The 21,802-nt window shown below is 39.1% G+C and overlaps 2 protein-coding genes across 2 annotated transcripts in view; both read right to left on the bottom strand.

Moving 5' to 3' along the window:
• LOC123312503 overlaps nt 1-21,802 on the bottom strand; it is a 416,804-nt gene that overhangs the window by 32,116 nt on the left and 362,886 nt on the right. The gene's annotated exons all lie outside the window — the stretch shown is intronic.
• The window catches only part of LOC123312499 (DEAD-box helicase Dbp80), a 72,864-nt gene that overhangs the window by 17,751 nt on the left and 33,311 nt on the right, over nt 1-21,802 (bottom strand). The window contains exon 7 of the mRNA XM_044896955.1: nt 13,131-13,293. Within this exon, the coding sequence (XP_044752890.1) occupies nt 13,131-13,293 (163 nt within the window). The remainder of the gene's footprint in view (nt 1-13,130; nt 13,294-21,802) is intronic.

The raw sequence follows: 21,802 nt of genomic DNA, 5'->3' as shown, positions 1-21,802 counted from the left end.
CCTATATAAGCCCAGCGGAGGAACAGGTAGGCAAGTACAAGTACAGTTACAGTGCAAGCGACTAGTGGAAATAAACAAGGGTGGAAATAAATAGTAGTGTAATAGTTAGTTTGTGAGTTATATGTGTATTAAGTGTAAATAAATAATTTTAATAAGTTGGACGTTTTAATCAAGCGAAGAAAACGTTACATTGGTGTCAAGTGTGCGGTTCAACATCGCTCAAATTAAATAAATAATTTTGGATATTTGGAGTTCATGCCAGTGACCACAAGACTACAGAACGCGATGGAGACTCAAGCGGTAATGGACTTTTTGAGTAAGATTCTCGAAAATTGAATGAGAAAATGGACGAGAACTCTTGTAAAATGAATGAGAAAATGGACGAGAACTCTTGTAAGTTGAATGAACAAATGGAAGAAAATTCTCGAAAATTGAATGAGAAAATGGACCAGATTAAGGAAAATTGTAATGATGTGGTGAGTCAACTTACAGATAAATTGGATAAGAAACTGGAAACCATAAATGAAAAATTTGAAAAAGTAGACGAGAAGTTTGATATAGTGAACGAAAAATTTTACGAAGTTTATGAAAGTGTTCATGAAAAGTTTGACAAAGTTTATGAAAGAGTTGACGAAAAGTTTGACAAAGTTTATGACGACGTTAATGGAAAATTGGAAGAAATGGCAGGAATAATTGAACATCATTCCAAATTGATAGATTCCTTGAAAAGAATGTCAAACAGAACAGATATTCTGGCTTCAACACCCTACAGCACAGCGAAAGCGGAAAATGACGGCGAAGGTAGTAGAATGAAGATCAAGCCTCCAACTTTTGATGGAAAAATACCCTGGTCAACTTACCAAAAACAGTTTGAAGCTGCTGCGCTGGCAAACAATTGGAACGATAACGAAAAAGCCACGGCATTAATAATAGCTCTACGAGGAGAGGCACTCAACATTCTGCAAACGATTCCGTAGAGTCAACAAGCCTGTTACGAAGTTCTTACATCGAAACTTCAGATGAGATATGGTGATGCTCATCTACAACAAGTATACCATGCACAAATAAAGCTGATGTGGCGAGATTAGTCAGGCTGGCTTATCCATCTGCTCCAGATAGCTTCCTGGAACAGCTATCAATCCAGACATTCGTGGATGGGATAAAGGATAGTGAAATACAACAAGCTTTGAGACTAGCACGCCCTAGAACCATTGATGATGCCTTAGCCCAGGCTTTGGAAATTGAGGCAGCGAAGCAAGCGTCGCATAGAGGTCACCTTCGTGTAAGACAAGAGCAAGAAACAGATCGATCTGTTGAGGAGATTGTCAGAGAAAAAGTCCGCAGAATATTGCTTGCTAGGAAAAAGGATGCTGTGTGCCGGAACTGCAACAAAAGGAGGCATTTCAAGCAAAATCTCCCAGAATTTGAAAGGGCAACAGCTGGGAAAATAAAAGGAGTCGCTGTGGTAGACAATGGTTCGACCAAAACCATTGAGTGTCCCCAGCATTCCAGCCATTGTTCGCGCCTGGAAGAAAAGATCGATTTAAGGCGAACCACCGTAATCGAAGACGACTGGCTACCTGAAGAAATTCAAAGAGCACAAGAGGAAGATAACGACTTGAAAGTAATCCTGAGTTGGAAGAAGAGCGGTAGACGACCTACTTGGGAAGAGGTATCCAGACTGAGCCAGAATGTAAAGTCGTATTGGGCACAATGGGAAACATTGAAGATTGATGGAGGTCTTCTGAAACGTTGCTGGGAAAATGAAGATGGAACTGAGCAGAGACTTCAGTTGACTGTGCCAAAGAGCCGTGTGACAGACATTCTGACCAGACTACATAATGGAACTTCAGGTGGACATTTCGGGATAACCAAGACGTTGGAAAAAGTCAGGCAGCGATTTTATTGGCCAAATTGTAAGAGGGACGTTAAAGATTGGTGTAGAAGATGCAAGGTTTGCGCTGCTGCTAACGGACCTTATGGTAGAGGAAAAGCACCAATGAAGCAATATAACGTCGGATCTCCCATGGAACGAGTAGCTATCGACATCGCCGGTCCCTTTCCCGAAACAGACCATGGAAACAAGTACATTTTGGTAGCGATGGACTATTTCACGAAATGGGTGGAAGCCTACGGTATTCCTAATCAAGAGGCAAGTACGGTAGCTGATAAATTGGTCAGAGAATTCTTCTGCAGATTTGGAATACCTCTGGAGCTGCATTGTGATCAAGGCCGAAATTTTGAATCGAAGTTATTCCAAGAAGAATGCAGCAAATTGGGAATTCACAAAACAAGGACTACACCTCTTCATCCACAATCAGACGGCATGGTCGAACGAATGAATCGGACCGTGGGAAAACATCTAGCCAAAGTAGTTTCTGATCACCAGCGGGATTGGGATGAATATTTACATCTGTTCACCATGGCATATAGATCTTCGGTTCAAGAATCTACCAAGGAAACTCCATCCAGTATAATGTTCGGCCGAGAAATAAGGCTGCCTTGCGACTTAGGGTTTGGATGTAAGCCTGGAGAAGACGTAGCTGGGGAGGACTACGTTAGTAAATTAAGGAACAAGCTGGATTACATTCATGACAAGGTACGCAATCAAATGCAGCAAGCAAGTGACCGAATGAAAATGCGCTACGACATCAAGGCTATTGAAGGTGGATTCACCGCTGGAGATCTGGTGTGGCTACATAATCCACAAAGGAGGAAAGGTTTTTCACCAAAGCTGCAGAGGCAGTGGGAGGGACCGTATGAAGTAATAAAGAGGATAAATGATGTAGTTTACCGGATAAGGAAGCTCCCCAGAGGAAAACCAAAGGTTGTCCATTTCAACCGATTAGCCCCGTACGCGCAGAACAAAGAAGAAGTACGTCTTGTGGAAGCCCCGATGCAAGGTAGCAGCGATTAAGTTTATGGATTGTTATGGTGAGACACGCGTTGCACGGTTCGGTGTTACACAGGAAGTACATCAAGATCTCTTTACCGTGTCTGAGGAATACTCTCTCGCTCATTGCGTAGCGGAGGACCTTCGTATGAGCAAAGGAATAGCAAGAGTATTCAGAAATAAATTTGGACGTCAGGAACAACTATTGCGACAGCAGCCAAGAATCGGAAAAGTTTTGAAATTGAAGGCCGGTTCATTTATTACCTAGTCACAAAGCAACATTCCTATCAGAGGCCAACCTATCAGAATCTATGGACGGCACTGCATAGCTTGAAAGAAGACCTTCAACGCTTTGGGGTTAGGAAATTAGCTGTTCCCAAGCTCGGTTGTGGATTGGACCAGCTAAATTGGCGAGTTGTGCGAAGCATGCTGGAGGTGGTATTTCAGGGGACTGGTATACGGATCCTGGTGTGCAGTTTCAACCCAAAGCAGGCCAGGGAGCCTGGAAAAACTGTGGAGTGCTACTTCCATCAGAATGGCTACTGTAGGAATGGTGATGAGTGCAGGTTTCGCCACGGTCCTCGGTGGAATTCACTAAATCTGTTCTGGGACAGAACAGGCTTAAGGAGGGGACAGTGTTACCAGTCCGGCCCTTGCGGTCGGACCTTTCGAGAACCAGAGCGGTCGAAAGCTTCCAGAATAACCGCGAAGGTACCTGAATGTTTCCGGCGCCTATATAAGCCCAGCAGAGGAACAGGTAGGCAAGTACAAGTACAGTTACAGTGCAAGCGACTAGTGGAAATAAACAAGAGTGGAAATAAATAGTAGCGTAATAGTTAGTTTGTGAGTTATATGTGTATTAAGGCTGTATTCGGGTTCGGCTTTTGGACGGTCCGAGAATTGTTTTAAAACTGCGCAAAACTGTTGCGCCCTTGTATAAAATCCTCTGCGCAGTTCTAGAACCATTCTCGGACTGTCCGAAAGCCGAACCCGAATACAGCTTAAGTGTAAATAAATAATTTAAATAAGTTGGACGTTTTAATCAAGCGAAGAAAACGTTACAATTATATGAATTCTCTTACTTTGAATATGTTCGCTACCGTCTGACGTACTGTGGATTTTAGAATATCAGGGTATAACTATTTGAATGAGCGGACCTGAATTCTAAATAGCAGTTCCTCAAACCCTGTCTGTTTTTTCAATCACTTTCGGCATTTTTGAATTTTGATATTAGTTGTGGCAACACGTTATGACATATCATGAGTGCCAACCTGACTTCGTTCTAGTTACAAAAACTTGAGAAAATTATTTCATGGCCAACCGACTGCTAAAATAAATTTGAATGAAGTATAGTTATAATTATAGATGATACCGCTCCTAAAAAATCCTGGAAACTCGGATTAATTGAGAAGATTTTTCCGGGCCCCGACGGAAAAATTAGAGTCGTTCGAGTGAAAACAGCGAATGGTTCTTATAAACGACCTGTTGCCAAGTTATGTAGATTGTAGATGTAGATATCGAAGATATTGAACAAAGCTAATACTTCTGCCATGGCGGGGAGAAATGTTATGTTTTGTTGGATTTATATAATTTTCACACCCTATTTTGGAAATTTGAAGAATAATAGTAGGTCTCTAGATGGCAATAGTTTTTGAAGTTGCTGTCAATGTGAAGTAACTGGAAAAAGAGACAAGTTCAGATATATCGGAATTTTTATTGTAAGACGACTTAACACTTATATTGATTTAAGTTGTTAAACAATTGCTCGCGTTGATTATAACGTTTATTTTTTCCTATAATTCTAGCAGCCTTCATGATGGAAAAGAAATTTTCCGAAAGCTTAGCCATGATTCAATAAATATAATGTGAATTATAACCATTATTGACTACAAAACACGATATTGCCTCCCATTATCTATACTGCTCTATATCAAGTTAGTCGATCTCTACTACATCGTCGTTCATTATTATTATTGTTGTTGAAAACTAACGAACAGGAACGTTTTGTTAATTCCGAATACCCTGAATACGCCCCAATCGCTGCTCGGACACATCGCGTATGGCGCTCTAGGTGCTGCGAGAATATTCTCCAATAGGGGCGTATCGATATAAAAGACGCGAGGTGAGCTCGAGGGACTGTTAGTGTTCTCAATAGCCTAGTCAACAGCGACTTCCGAAGTGGAGGAAGTATATTAGTGAGTTCTTGAGAGTAAGTTCTTGTACATAAATAAGTGTAGTTGTGTAAATAAATTAGACGTTCTGGAAAAAAGACAATTTGATTAACCTAGACAACTTTACAGTAGTGACTTTTCCCTTAACCTTTTTCCCAATTCGCCCAGATAAAAAGATATAGCCATTTTAAGTTTCCATAACGAGATATGCAACTCCTGGAAAAACAAAATTTCCTTCAGAATAGCCAGCTAAATCTATGACTCTACACATCCAGTATTGCATTCAGCCAAGGCACCTAATTTTTCGTATTTCATAAATATTTTTTTTTTCAAAAATTAAATTACACAGAGAACGGCGCATAATACGAGAAAATATGAGGTACGAGTATACTCATTTTCTAAAATGATCAAATATTCATTAGGGAACGCTCAACTCACTTTCAAGAGTTCGGTTCTTAGAATTTCTGGTGTTTAATGGTCATAATGAGGAAACTGAATTTGGGTGGAATGTTGTGTTCGTCACATCAATGAAAGCCTATATCCTGAAAATAATTCCATTCGATAAGATCGTTTGTGAGATGTGAAAATTACATTTTTTATGGATTTTCAAAAGCCTGTATCTTTTCAATCGATCCGATTTGGAAAAAATGACAAAGGGAAAAGTGTGTCTTCTGACCTCAGGAATCTTCTTTTTAAATATATGTACAAGTAGGGTCTCTTTATTTGTTTCGCCTTAGAGATATATAAAGTTGTACTAACCATTGGTGTTTTTTTAAGCAGGAGATATATTAGGTGCAATTAAAGTACAAAATATACAAAAAATTTAATTACATTGAAATAGGTATGAACATTGTTATTTACATTAAAAGAATTCTCTTTACTCAAGAGGAAGGTACCGAATTGTTGTACATATTAAAAATTTTTGTTTTGAATATTTACAATTCCTTCATTGTAGTACCTTGTGATGAACCACATTTTTAGTTTTTTTCCAGGGTGCGAGAATAAATAGGGCAGAAGGTTTGCCGACTCGTGAACACGCAACATACAACTGGCCATGAGAAAAACAACTATTTTCTAGATTCAAGCCACACACACCCAAGGACTGGCCTTGCGATTTGTTAATTGTCATAGCAAACGCAAGACGAATGGGAAATTGAATTCTCTTAAACTCAAATGGCATATCTGTTGGAATCATCGGAATTCTGAAAATAAAAACTTCCTCACCTTTATACTTTCCTTTGAGTATCGTGCAATGAATCACGTTACTTTTGAGGTGTTTAACCGCCAAACGTGTTCCGTTACATAATTTCGGCTGGTTAAGATTTCTCAACATAATGACAACTGATCCCACCTTCAGTCGTAAATTGGGTGGTGGCAAATCCAATGAGTTCAAAAACTCAGTAGGATAATTTGTAGTTTCATTCTCGTTTGTTGCACTATCTATAGATTTGAAATAAAGCAGTGGACCAATAATTTCACTTTGAATGATCAAATCTAACTGATCCACATCTTTGTTCTATGCCGCAAGAATGGCTCGGAAATACTTTGCTTATGAGCTCATCCTTGGTTGAAACAAAAGTACAGAAATTTGGAGAAAATGATATCAAACCTTTTGATTGATCGACCGGAACACGGCCATTACCTATATCCAGCAATTGTTTGTAGTTAATTGTAGTTTTTGCACATAGCGCCACAAAGTTGATGATTTTAGGCAAGCATGAATTTCATAGGCAGCCGTGGATTTTGGAATGACCGGTAATGTTTGTCGGAAGTCACCAGACAATAGAATCAATGCGCCCCCAAAACATCTTGAATCATTGCGCAAGACTTTCATGGTCCGATCGAGTGCTTCCAATGCTCGTTAATGTGCCATTCATCCCAGATAATTATTTTACTTGCACTCAGAACCTTTGCCACTGCTGAGTGCATTGCAATATTGCATCTTGGGTACTCAACTGTCTGCAGGTTTAACGGTAACTTAAACGCACAATGAGCTGTTCTGCATCCCTCTAGCAACGTGGCTGCTATCCCAGAAAAAGCGACTGCTACTGCAATTTCTGATTTTGCACGAATAGAGGCTAAAATTATTGAGATTAGTAAACTTTTACCAGTTCCACTGGCGGCATCAAGGAAAAATAAGCCCGCATTCACTTCTTCAATTGTCTTCATTATCCTATCATGAACTCCCTTTTGTTGGGAATTCAATAGTGGTACATTTGTTTGTACTAATTGGTTTAAGGCATCTCGATCATACTCTCGTTCGCCTTCCAATTCTCTATTGAAAACATCATTAGTTCCACGATGAGGCGGTGGCATTCCTAACTTAACCAGCAAACTGCCAGACATGAGATAACACAGGTCTTCTATCAAAATAAAAGCCTGTTTATGGATTTTCGTTTTCACCTCTAGATTAGGATTGCCTGATGTGACACGAATACGATGTAATATGTCTTCTGACATGTCATCTTTATCTTTGTACTTATTCCACAGTTCACATGAATTCGATGGAAAGCATGCCGAAATAATGATGGCAAATAATGTGCGAGTCTGGCTTGCAGATGCAGAAACAATTGCTTCAGCGATTGTTATATCCCAATGAGTATCGCTTTCAAGCAGATTGCGCTCTTTACATGCAGCACGAAATGTTGGATACACAACACCATCGACAGTTCGAAGAGAGTCGAAAGATTTCGGCCCACGGACGTTCACCAGCAATAATCGCAAGTAGAAACATTCGTCATTTTTCGGATGAACTGTGTAAATGCGAGCATCAGTTGAACGCATATCTGGATGGTTGGGGACCACATTACCTTGTCTTCGACGTTGAAATGTCTTTGAAGAAGCATTCCAAGTATAATAGCGTGGCATCTCAGAGTAAAGTAAAGTTCGTGCAAATGGATCACTTTGGCATATGGAAAAAAAACTGGTCAATGTTGTTGCTGGAGGTGTTTCAGCTCGTTGAACCATATTTGTAGAATTGAAATACACTCTTTGTCCATTTTCCAATTTGATACTGCGTGATCTCATCATTGGGATTTCGTACACCAAAAACCGCCATATCACTGCCTTTTGTAACATATTTACAGATATATTTGATTGACTTCACTGAATTGCAGTACTCCACATTGCAATGGGCCTCGAATGTTTTCGAAAGAAGTGGTGAATAAGGAACAATCCAAGTATTATCGACTATAACATCATTTCCATTAAATCTCCTCATGGTGGTTCTGCCGTTACCTTCAGGTGATAGACGGCGATACAGTGGATAACCATCGTTACCAGTGATAGAGTCCGAAGTGAAATCTCTTGGATAACGCTTTGAACATTTTCCATTACCCATGCATGGTGATTGGGGATTGATGATGCCACATGGTCCATGAATCATGTTAGTAACTACAATATGATGCAGTTCAGGATCATTCACATGATCAGGAATCTCGGCACATATAACGTCATCTATCTCTTCTGGTCGAATTCTTTCTACTAACCAGATGAGAATGTGTGCATGTGGCAGGCCCCGTTTTTGCCATTCAATTGAATACATGCAGCATCGAGTATCCCCAAAGACATGATGTTTTGTAATATAATCCATTAGCGACTTCACTTTTTGTTTGACCACTCGTGCTGTGATCTCATGCCGATCAACTGATGTTTATGCGGGAAGAAGCAGTTGAGCGATTTCTTCCCATTTTGGATTGCAGGTTGATGTAATGAACAAATCAGGACGACCATAATATCGAACGTATGTCATTGCATCTTGTGCATATTCATGCATATGACGCGGGCTGCCAATATAAGTTGCTGGTAAAATTCACAATCTACCTACATTCGGTGGATATTGCATCTCGTAAATGAATATATTCCTCTGAACGTAGTTTAGATTGATTCATTCTGATATAAGTGAGGCGCTCCGTTTCAGTTTTACAATACATGTCTAAACAATACTGCTGCAACAATCGACGAAATCTCAGCAAATAATTATCAGCATTTTGGCGAACCATTGAACGAAATGCATAATAATTCATCGAGCTAACTTTCTTGGTGGCTTCCTGGCCTAAAATCAAATAATTCAAATTTGTATTAAGTAGACATTTAAAATTTTAATATAGCCACTCACCATTGAATGGATTTATCATCTTGATGTTGAAATGATATCCATCATCACCTCCCCAAAACATTAGCGGGTATTGCAGAGCATCGTATGAACGGTGTGTTTCATATATTCGTTGCAATTCTCCAGTATGGGGACGCGTAAGAACAACATCACGCGTTTCCAAGTTTTCACCTACAATCACAATTGCCACTTCATCTATTATAGGGGCGTTGAATTGGCGTACATGTACTTCAACAGGTCGTTTATCTGCTCTAATCACAACTTTGTGATCGTCACTTGGCATACGTTCCAAAGCAGTTTTAAACAATCGAACCAATACATGATGTTCATGAAGTAGTTGCTGCAGATCTTGAATAATTATTCTTCTCACATCTTCATTAATAGATTGACGTTGATCAAGTTGATCGTCCATATTGCCTATGAAGTAAATTTGGAGGAATTTATGCTGTGCATCTTCAACTGGTTGTAATGATCCAATTCGATGGTGAATCTGGCCTTGGATCTAAATAGCAGAAAGGGAAGACGAAATAAGTGATTTAAAATCATTAATGTTAACATTATATTCTTACCTTGAATGTTGGATTGAATCCACGTTCTTGAATAATATCTTCTCCAAATGAAGTCATTTGGAAACACCCATTGTATTTTTGTGTGTTCGATAGGGAATGTCTTGATTCGGATGTTTCTCCACGGAGGAGAGAATTCAATGGTTCAGGTGGAGGAGGCAATAAATACAATTTCACCTTGCCATTTAGACAGCACAATCTCGGAATTTCTACAGCAAACCTCAATGCATCGCAATAGCAGCATACTACTTCCATCGGGCCAATTACAACGGAATCGTGAGAGGTGTAGTCGATTGAACTATCATATTGAAAAGCTATTCCTTTCAAATTTATATTTGGGTTCCTTCTCGTTCGATTACGATTAGCTCGAAGCTGTCTCATATCCATCTGAGTTTCGATTGACTCGAAATATTCCGAAGCCTAGTAGCATTACGGCTTCGTTGAGATGTATTAGATCTTCTGGCACGTGGCATTGTAAATAACACTGGAGAATAACACAAATCAAAATAACGATGGAATTAAATGGATGATGAATAGTTTCAAATAACGAATTACCACTGATCACTGTATGTATGAACCATTTCAGTTTTGCAAATACAAAATGAATATAATAAACATACAAAGGACAACGGTGAAAATTCGAATTGAAGACTGTAGTTGAACATTGACATACTATTCTCGTATTATCTATTGTTATAAGGTCTTTGTCTATGAAATAATGTTCATATCGCCCGATTGGTCTTCATAATAAGATTTCGTTTACTAACCTTAAATATCTTAGCAACTCTCACTAAAACAACTTCGTTTGGAACCCACCACTGACCTGCTTCAATTCGCTACGTCACACTAATGAGGCTTTCACAGGTTACAGAAATAATCCTGTATTTATCTGTGGTACTTTCACTTATTCTTCTTCTTCTTCAAGTGTTCCAGTACGTTCACTTCACAGAACACAATATATGACGCTAAGATGTTTTCTTCTTTTTCTTTAGTGCCGATTCACAATGGACGTAATCGTAATACTCAAAGTTCGTACACATAACTATGTTCATGATTTTAAAGTATTGAATTTATGAGTTCAATTTCAATTTCTAATCACGGGCTACCACAGTTCGCGTTAGTTTAAATTCAGTACTTTAAAATTATAAACATAATAATTATTATGTGTACGAAATTTGACATAACTTTTACGATTACGCACTTTACTTCTGCGCTAAGATCTTAGAATTCTAAGGCTAAGACGTTTCGGCAACTCAAAATACACAGTAATTGTTTACATCGCCATCTAATGGCGATAATAGTAGAATGGGGATTTGTTCAAAACCTTTCGTTATAAAATTTTCCGTAGGGTTCGGTAGAAAGATAGCTGTAATAACACTTGGACTAAGATGCGATAATATCATTAGAAAATGTAGTTCACCGAATTGATTTCAAATATAATACTTTAATTGAAACACTATTAACCGTAGCGACACCTACTGGCGCTATTCGCAAGAAGGAAAAATATTTCCTTTTTTTTTTATTTCATCAAATTTTTCAGAGTTTTAATGTATTTTATGTTAACCAGGCCGTAGAAGAATCCAAAAAATCATCTTTCATAACAAACAGTTCATCCAATCTTGAGTTATAAATGGTGTAACCCACAAAATGGCCGACTTAGTTTTATATATTAAGATGAACGTAATTTTTCATTTGTTTCAATTATTTCAGTATAAAATTACCCTGAGGATATTAGTTGGGAAGCCGAAGAGGGAAATTCGGGATTTACTCGAGCGTGTCAGATTAATATAAGGGGACATACCTTGGACCCTGTAGAGTACCTCTACCAAAAATTATACCTGTATATAGGGGGAATTGTCTAGGACAGCTTGCCAGAATAGTAAAAAAAAAAAAACGATCATTGTACATACTCGAGCGTGTCAGATTAAGATATATGTGGTTAATTACATGTTCAAAAGTATATATTCTCTTAATCCGACAATTTAAGCGTGTAGAAAATGTGTGGGAGGGCGCCAAAGTTGAAAAAAAAAAGTCACGTGTACATTCTCGAGCGCGGTGGCGTTTTTTCTTAGTTTGAAGCTAATGATTCAAGAATAACGGAAAAAATATAATCTGACAGTATTAGCAAGCCGAAACGATAAAAATTGGCCATAAAGATCACAAAAATCATTTTTTTTTTAATTATCTCCTTTTCCGGGCTTCAAATCTCTTTTGCATTCATTATAAAAGTGGTAGAGCATAACATTTTCTAAAAATTTTGTCCCAAGCAATTTTTCCTACGTTCAAACGTTTTTGAGATATATGGCGATTAATGTGGTTTAGCGATACATGCTGAAGCGAAAATTCACTCGTTGGAAAATAGTACATTCTAAGGTTCAGTCACAGACAACACTAAATTTTCGTGACTAATTTCGAAATTGTCATCATAGAAATACCTTATCATTTTGACAATTGGATGAATGTAGATTAGACTGGGATTCTACATTGACCTTGGCCTTTCGCATGTGTGGTTAAGCTTCTAGCCCTTATCGCCCTCTAACTCGAGAACGGTTAAGAGTATGTGAAATTGCTTCAGGAAAAAGTTGTGTAGAATTATATCATCTACAACTTTCATAATGAATATAAAAACGATTAGAGGTACAGGCAGGGAAATATTCGGAAAAAAAAGAATTTTTATCATCTTCAAAGTGTCAGATAAAGAAAACCCCCCCTGATTAGTGTCAGATTAATCGGTTAACACGTTAACAACACCGAGAACGGTTAAGAGTATGTGAAATTGCTTCAGAAAAAAGTTGTGTAGAATTATATCATCTACTTTCATAATGAATATAAAAACGATTAGAGGTACAGGCAGGGAAATATTGAAAAAAAAAGAAAAACTATAACTTTGATTGTTTACTTTTTTATTTTGCCGAATATAGAAGTTTACTTATTATACTTATAACGTTGATTGTTCACGTTTTAATTTGGACAAATAAATAAGTCACAAAGTCCAGTGAACCGCTTATGTGGAACACACTGTACCATTTGAACAAATATTCATACGCAAGTTTTGGTTCGCACTAAGAACTATTCAGAATCGGTTCAAAGTAGTTGAACAGCAATGGCGTGAGAAGCTACGCGCGAGCTCTCTCTAAATAAATAAATAAATGTGCGACTATTCTGAACCGATCTGAATATCTCTTCATGTCTGTTCAATGTTGTTCTAATAGTATTTGACTATAGTTATCCATCTCATATATTACCTCCGTTAATGATTAAAACAAAATTAATTCCCATTGATTCATCCTGATCCTCATTTAATAGAGGGTTAATATGAATGCAAGGCAGTTTGAGTATGATATAAGCCACAGTGGTCACTACACAATTACCATTCTATCACTTACCTCTGGCTAAAACATTTGTAGTGATCAATACCTTCTCTTGGCCATTTCTGAAACGATCCAAAACATTGATTCTTTGCTCCACACTCAAATCCCCAGTTAGAACTGCCACTGCATGGCCATCTCTGGACATCTTTTCTGACAACCAATTTGCAGTTTTTTTTGTCTAAAAATGTTGTGTTAACTTTAATAGAAACAATTAATTCTACATAAAGGTTATGAAAATATCATTCCGAACAATAGGGATTGTCATGAGAAACAAGGGAACAGAAGAAATGCAATAGCAGTGCGAAAATAATTTTTTCTACAAGCGTGCGCGTTCAACCTTTTTTCCGCACGCATTCCAAGTTGCAAAGAGTCACTTTCCCAAAGGGTGCGGGAAAAACGCCTGCTATTTCTTTCCCGCATGCATTTGCGTGCGGGAATGGATTAGCAGGGGTTTTTCCCGCACGCAAATATTATAGAGTAAATTAAATTCTATCATGTTTCTATGCACAGAACGTCAACGATGAGAAACCCATAGTAATGACATGTAGAATTACGTCTGTCATTATATATGAATTAATCAAATGAGATATGATCTGTTTCGTGAAATGGATACATTTATATATTTCAAGCGCTTGTAGAAAAAATATTGTTCCTAACTCTTGCGGAAAGTGTCTTGCCCGCACTCAACTGCTTACCCGAACTCTGCTTCGCATCGTTCGGGCAACGGCAGTTTCGTGCGGGCAAGTATCACTTTCCGCACTTGATAGGAAAATAACTATTATTACGGGTGATAGATTATCGAAGGTTCATGTGCACCGCTCTCTAGCAGAGGAATTAGTTCCTACTACGCTTTGTCATTAGAGTTGGGGCTGCGAATTCGTGGCCAGTGACCATAGAACTCATAATATACAGGGTGGTCCAACGAAAACTCAACAGATCGATTTTTCGATAGAAATTTTAAAGCGAAATTTCAGGATCAGATAGTACTCAATAAGATCTTCAACATGAGGTATCCCCCTCATCCTTTTTTAAGGGGTTGTGCTCACCCCCGTAAGAGGGTTGCAGTTACTTGGATGCAAAAAGCGGAAAAGGGTCCGAGCGACTTTCCACTTTTCCATTTTAAAGCCGGAAAATCGAGGTGTTAAGTTTTCGTTGGACCACACTCTATTTTCTTTCTCTAGAATGCTTATCAAGTATTCGGAAATGCGGCGAAAAATTCAAAAATTGACAGTGGTCGTTAAAGCGAATGCGCACCATTAGTTCATTTTCGAGTAAAACATCCTGAATATTCTGTCGATCGAATCTTATGAAAAAGGGACAATTCAAGTATCGAAGATGTATGTCGGGCCACAGCGCGTTTTCTTTCAGTCATTTGATTTTTCAAGTGACCCCACTGTTGCACGGTCTACTTGGAGGTAAGGTGTTTTAAGTCACATTTTCAGAAATGTACTTGTGTATTTGTCTATCTCATGAAAAATAATAAATGCAAACAAAAATTTAAAAGTTCAATAAATGAACGATGATAACGAATTCCATTGGTATACTAGTATTGCACTAGATCATGATGTTTTAAAATTGTTGCACGGAATTTATAATATGCACTCAATGCGTAGGTACCAGTTCAACTGATGGAATCTGCGATAATATCAAATTGTATTGGTGATATTAGGTTTAGATCTTTTGGAATGATTGTAGTGAGATCCAAATATGCTGCACCAATTCTACCCATGGAATTCGCTATAAAACCCCAATTCTCCGCCAATTCACGGTTTGGTCTGACAATTCATGAATACTCAATAATACCTCTACCGAAAAATTTAGATTTGGACTTAACACAACTTACCTCTGAGATACTGATATATTTTCAATGAAACCTGCAACATCTGATTTTCTAACAAATCATATAAATATTACAAAAAGTCACCCATGCATGTGTTCAATACTGATAAGGAGTCCTGTATGAATCAAAAAATAAGTTCTTTTACCGAATGTTTATTTCTCATATATAAAACAAATAAACAATTCGACTGACATAAGGTAGCAAGTTGTAAGTAACGTTCGAGTTGAAATAATCTAATGGCGCACATTTGCTTCAACAACTGTCAAATTATTAGGCAGTTTATTTATGTTTGTAACTTTTATGTATGTATATGCAGTTGGTTTCCATCATAGTTACTTTTATTGTTTTCGCCATATGTGTTTCTGTAGATATTTTGTCATTTCATAAATATTTATGTTGTGGGGGGGGGGAAGTTATAAATGAATGAATCCCGTTACGTAGTAATGGAGTATGTCCGATTACTGTCAATTATTTACAATGAGAATAACTCTGTTGAAGTACAAGAATAACATAGTTTTATTCAAGTACTATTTCATCTAGTATTTAATATATAGTCCATTCAAGAATGATTGACATCCCAGTAGATCTCGGACGCAGCTTGATATCTGGTCACAAAAGAGCTTCAATAATTTCTGTAGTTTTAATCACAAAACTGAAATATATAAATATTACCTAGAAAAGCATTTGGAAAAAAGAAATATTAAAAATTGAAAATATTAATCAAATTCAGCGAATATTAATCGGCATTCAGAATTGATACAATAATGCTTCCAATTTGTACGAATAAATTATGGACATACACAGCAGTACTACATTCAAATTATCGTCGCGTCAGTGTCTCAGTGCATAGTTTCACATATAATAGTTCACCAACCTGAATTCCGCAACACATCCTAACTTATGAGCTATTACCAAATTCGATTTTGCACACTTTCTCTGCAGACTCCTATAACAGTTCATAGCTCCCAAGATCAACTACTTCCCGCAGTCATCAAATGTGAAAACATTCATCAAGGACTCTTTTTCATTTTGTATTGTATTTTCCGGACCAGAATATGGTCATAGTGGACGAACACGCTCAACTCACCTGCAGTCCTTGATGAATGTTTTCACATTCGATTACTGCGAGAAGTAGTTGAACTTGGGAGCCATGAACTGTTATGGGAGTCTGCAGGGAAAGTGTGTCTTTGCGTGACAGGTGGCGTATGTGATGAGAATATCTCAAAACAGCGCTCCGAGATCGCTTAAGACTACCATCCTCCGTTCGGAAGATTCCGTGCTATACTCTACTGACGAGAGAAAATGATCCCGAAACCGGTCTACAGTTGCACTTGAATATTTCGACTTCTCTGGGATCTCCTATATTAGTTCATGACTAACCTACGTTATTGGAACGACAATTTTCCGGAATTGTTGTTTCCATTAATATTGAAAGTGATATGCCCGTTGGCATAGACACTTATAATCTCAGTCAGCAATTAGTGATGTTGTAGAAGATCTTCGAGCCAGAGTTTTTTTAATCTTCGGTGGGTTGGTCCATCACAGTAAAGGTTTTCTATTTTGTCATTTTCATGGCCTATTATTCGGTTTTCGTAGTGAGATTCCTTTCTTGATGTATGTTATCTTAAGGTCCTCGCGTAGAGTTTTATTGCTCACATACCATGGAGCATATACTATTGAACTTAAAGTTTTCGATTGGAATCTTTGTATTATGTGTATGTTAGATGATTTTGCACATCCCCAAAGTTGCAGGCCATAGGTCCAGATTGGTTCTAACATTATTTTGTATAGAATATGCTGTTTTGTTAGATAGCTCCTTCCTTCCCATTAGCCAATACGTTTCTCTGAATTTTATATCCAGTTGCTTTCTCTTAGACTGTATATGTTTTTTCCAAGTTAATCGACGATCCAGATGTAGGCCAAGGTATTTCACATCGGTTTTAACCGGTATGGTAACTCCATCTTTTGTGACTGGGGGACAATTGCTGTGGCAGTTTGTCAATTGGGCTGATTAAGAGTGGTTTATTCTGATTCTCCATTTTTTTACCATGTGTTCAGTTGGTTCAAGTGGTTCTGCATCTTGAGTTTCAATCCTGCATGCCACACTGCATACTGCCGTGCAGTATTATTTCTCTTCAAGGTTTTTAGCAATAGTATTCAGGACTCTGTGGGCTTGGTGAATGGTGGACACGTTCTCCCTGAAGCCGAATTGGTAGTTAGGTATGATACTTTCTAAGACGTGAACTCTAGATCGTTGCGCTTTGGCTCCGCATACCCTCCAATAATGGCATATGAACTAGACCAGAAGTTTATTCGATATGGCATCTCTCTGAGAGTTCGATTCTTCCACTGTTCCACTAGACTAGAGATATTCGAATTTAACACTGAAACTCCTATGTTTCCATTTGACTCTTCCACATCGGTATAATGAAATGTACCTCTTCGACTGCGCTTTGAAAGATAACAAAATTTTTCCATTTAAAATGTTTCTAGGCAGGAGATTGTGGAATTTAGGGCCAAAATGAAAAATAATCTTCTGAGTGAAATTTGTTCTACAAGGAGCTCTGTATGTAGGTATCGAGCATCGAGTTTTGAACTTCTTTGAGTGTTCTAGATAGTTTTCGTGTTAATATTCTGTACTCATGTAAAGCCCGTTTGCAACAGCCGAGAATTCTCTAGAAAATTTACTCGAGATTTCATGCGCCGTGAATTCTATACCGTTACATACGCACTTTCCGTAGAATTCTCTGTTCGCTTGCATACAAAATAATCTCTGCCGTTTTCTTACCAAAATTTGGTAGAGAATTCCCCAGAGAATTCTCGGCTGTTACAAACGGGCTTTAGTCACATCGATTACGTGATCACTGCCATTTTCCTCTAGCTCTTCTTTTCTCTGTTATGAGTTCCCGAATATGTAGTGGGGCACTCAAATATTTATTAGATTGTTCCTCCTGGCGAATTGCATACCATGCGGCTTGTTGTATAATGGTGGTGAAATGATGAGCAGCTTCGTTTATTTCTGCAGATTACTTTATGCTCATTTTGGGATTCAGATTGTCTTCTATGTAAGCTGTAAATTTGTCCCACTTAGTTCGGCTGAGATAAGTTTGGGGTGAGCACTTTTATTCAGGATGGTGAAGCATAACGTCCACTTAAGGTCATCATGACGGGTACTTCGGTCTGCAGGGTCGTTCTTAGGAAGAAGCCTGCTCTTAGTAAGTCTGTGAAGTTTAAGAATGTGCGGATTGATGGTGATTATATTGAATCCCAGCGCAAGTATCTGAATGATCTCCGATTGGACATCGATAAGCGTTAGGCTAATGGTGAAAACGTCACAATTGGATATATTAACGGTTTCCCTAAGATAGTTCTGGCGGGGAAACGAAAAAACTTGGGACACCCGATTTGAAGATCTATTTTCAGAATGTTGGAGGCTTTCGTACTCGACTAACTGACTTCAAGCTTGCCATATCCTCGGATTATGATGTTATTGTTATCGTCGAATCATCTCTAAGCGAATCCTTTTTTGATGATGAGGTTGCTCTTCCTGGATACCCAGTTTTTCGGAAAGATAGAAGCTTATCTACTAGCTTTATGTCTAGAGGAGGTGGTGTCCTCATGTTGGTAAGGGATTCCCTGAATCCTCGCCTTGTTGTGAATAACACATATACAGTGGAACACTTGTTTGTATCTATCAATTGATGTGGTAAATCGTATATATTGGGTGGAACTTATATACCACCAAACTCGCCTGACACGATATACGAGTCTCATGCGCGCGCTGTGGAGGAACTTTACTATGAACATCCCGATTCCTGTTGTGCGGAGATCACAATCTCCCGGAAGGTAGGTGGGCTGATGAAAGATTTGTGCTCTTTGAACCTGGAAATGTGGGCGAGTGCTTCTCCGAGTGTTGTGATTTTATGGAACTTTCCCAGATGAACGTGCTGTTCATTGATAATTGTAATTCTGCACGGTTTTGTGTTGATGTTTGTTGATAGTGTTACGTCTGCTATGGAGGGTGGCGGCAGTGTTGATTGTATTAATACTGATTTTCGGAAAGCATTTGACAGGGTTAACCAAAATTTATTGTTGAATAAGCTGAACCTTATGGGTATCATATATACATGGAATGGACATTCAGTGCTACGAATGAATAATAATAATAATAATAAATAAATAAAATAGAAGATGGTACGTTCAAACTCAAGGAAGGTGCAGAAATTGAAGCATTAAAGGAAGGAGACACATACAAGTATCTAGGCATAAAACAGGCAAGAAAAATCAATCAGACCCAGATGAAGAAAGAATTAACGGAAGAGTTCACCCGAAGATTGAGATGGATAATGAGAACTGGTCTTAACAGCAAGGAATCGGGTAAAAGCGATTAACACCTAGGCGCTGAGCTATTCATTTGGTATCACCTCATAGACATGATGCTGTTGCCAAGATTCTTCACCAAGAATTGGCACTAAAACACCAACTTCTAACTTCGAAAAAGGTTCCTTATTACAATTACCATTCGGATGCTGTATTGGAAAATGAACATCACAAGCTCTACTGGGATCGCACGGTTCTCACAGACCGGAAAATAACCCACAATAGACCAGACCTCATATTGCTCAATAAGGATGAGGACAGAGCTCTTTTCATCGATGTGGCGATTCCCAATAATAACAATCTTCTAGATAGGCACACTGAAAAAATTTCAAAGTACAGAGATCTCGAGGAACAAACAAGGAGACAGTGGAAGCTGAAAGATATCAAGACCATCCCTATTGTCATATCATCTACAGGCCTGATACCGAAGAAACTACTAGAGAACTTGAGGAAACTTCAGCTGGACGAAAATATCTATAGTCATGCAGAAGGCGGTACTGCTGGGAACGGCGAGAACTGTACGTAAGTAGATGGGAAATTCAGAGGAACACCGTCTGCTCCGACAGGAAATGCGGGTGGAGCAGGAAACCAACCGGCGGCAGGGAGCCGATGAGCGACCCGGACCCGACCACCACCACGAGCCCGAAAACCTCGAAAGGGCTCCAACAGAGCTTAATCCTTTTGATATCTGAGATATCTGGGATAAGTGAATTTTCCTCTGGAGAGGAGTGTGAAAGCCGCAAGGCTAAAGTCATAATAATACGAATTTAAATTCGTATTCTTCCCCTTCACCTCTTCCCCTAAATGACCATTTATGGCGCGGTACGTGAAAATTAGATCACCCCTGCCTCGACGTTCGGCAAAACTAGGGAGACCAAAAATGTGAAGGCGATCTTCATACGATGGGCGAGGGTACGTGTATGGTTGGGCGGGTGGTCCAACACTGGATGGACCTAGTTGATGGCCAGCACACCTGTCCCTCATACTCCATAATGGTATGTATGTAGGTTTTGTACAGTCCCTCGTTGAAACACTGCTCCTTCTAAAAGTTTTTCTCGGCAGGTAAATCATTTGCTATCCCCGTAACCGCTGCCACATGGTACGACCAGCATAGATCCGAGTCGACAGTGTCGCCCAAGTCGACGTGTCGGGTCACTGATTCCAGCATACAACCGTCAATCGAGTATGGTAACTTCGGGTTGTTTTTACCAATATGAAGCACGCAACATTTGCCGACGTTCAGCGAAACAGCCAGTCATGACACCACCTGGAGAGGACATCGAGGTCCCGCTGGAGAATATCTCTCTATAGACGGGGGAGGATGAACAGTTTTGTGTCGTCAGCGAACGAGGACAGGGCTGACTGAACTAACGGAGGAAAGTCGGAGATTAACAAAATGAATAGTATTGGTCCCAATACTGATTCTTGGGGGACACCCGAAGTGACTCGTTCCTCAACCGAGGAGTGAGCAGCGTCCACCCGCACACGAAACCTGCAAATGCACAGGAAGGATCTCAGCCAGCTTAAAAGTTTTCCTCTCACTCCTAGGTGATCCAACATAGCGAGAAGTCGTCTATGCGGAACCCGGTCGAATGCCCTTGAAAAATCCAGATACATTACATCAACTGGAGAACCGGAATCTACAGCCTTGGTCCACTCAGCAACGCAGGAGAGAATATTTGTTGTTGTAGAACGTTGAGGGACAAATCCGTGCTGAGACGTCGGGATCAGCTTCTTGTTTGGACAAAAACGCGTCAGGTGATCGCTCACTAATCTCTCCAAGACTTTTGAAAAAGATGGGACGATAGTTGGATGGATCAAGTTTATCCCCTTTTTGAATATAGGTATTATCGGTGCAGTGAGCTATTCAGATGGAATGTTGGAAATGGACTTTGTGAACAAAATGTGCAGGGGGACGGAGAGATCTTCAGCACATTCTTTAAGTAAACGCGTTGTGAGTCCATCGTTACCCGGAGTTGTGTCCAATTTCAAATCTCGCAGTGTCTTCTCAAAGATTTGTTGGTCAATCGTGAGGTCTGGTATGTCTGCCTCGGTATGGGCCACACTAGGTTTGGGAATAACACCAACAGGTTCCATAGTAAAGTCAGAGGCGAATATCCCAGAGAAAACATCCGCCGATTCACTCTGACTGTTGCATATAACACCTGACTGATTTCTTACAGCAGGGATACTGACTTTGGAACTGATTGAGGAACTCACACATTTGTACAATTTCTTTGAAGTCACCAATTTTCTTTCATAAGAAGCCTTCTGTTGCTGAATAATTTGGCAGACAAAAAAAAACGATGTTTCCCAAAATTTTCAGCTAGATTGTGTCGAATGAACTTTCTCCACAGGGATTTCTTCTGCCTCACGAGATGAATGATGTGCTCATCTATCCACTATTTCAGTGCATTCCGTCGAACCGTCCTCTCTTGCTCATTTGCCAGAACAGTCTCACGAGTTT

The sequence above is a fragment of the Coccinella septempunctata genome, chromosome 4 (genome assembly GCF_907165205.1).
Source record: "Coccinella septempunctata chromosome 4, icCocSept1.1, whole genome shotgun sequence".
Classification (NCBI taxonomy): domain Eukaryota; kingdom Metazoa; phylum Arthropoda; class Insecta; order Coleoptera; family Coccinellidae; genus Coccinella; species Coccinella septempunctata.
The sequence above is the reverse complement of the archived record's forward strand: the minus strand, read 5'-3'. Positions and strand labels throughout refer to the sequence as shown.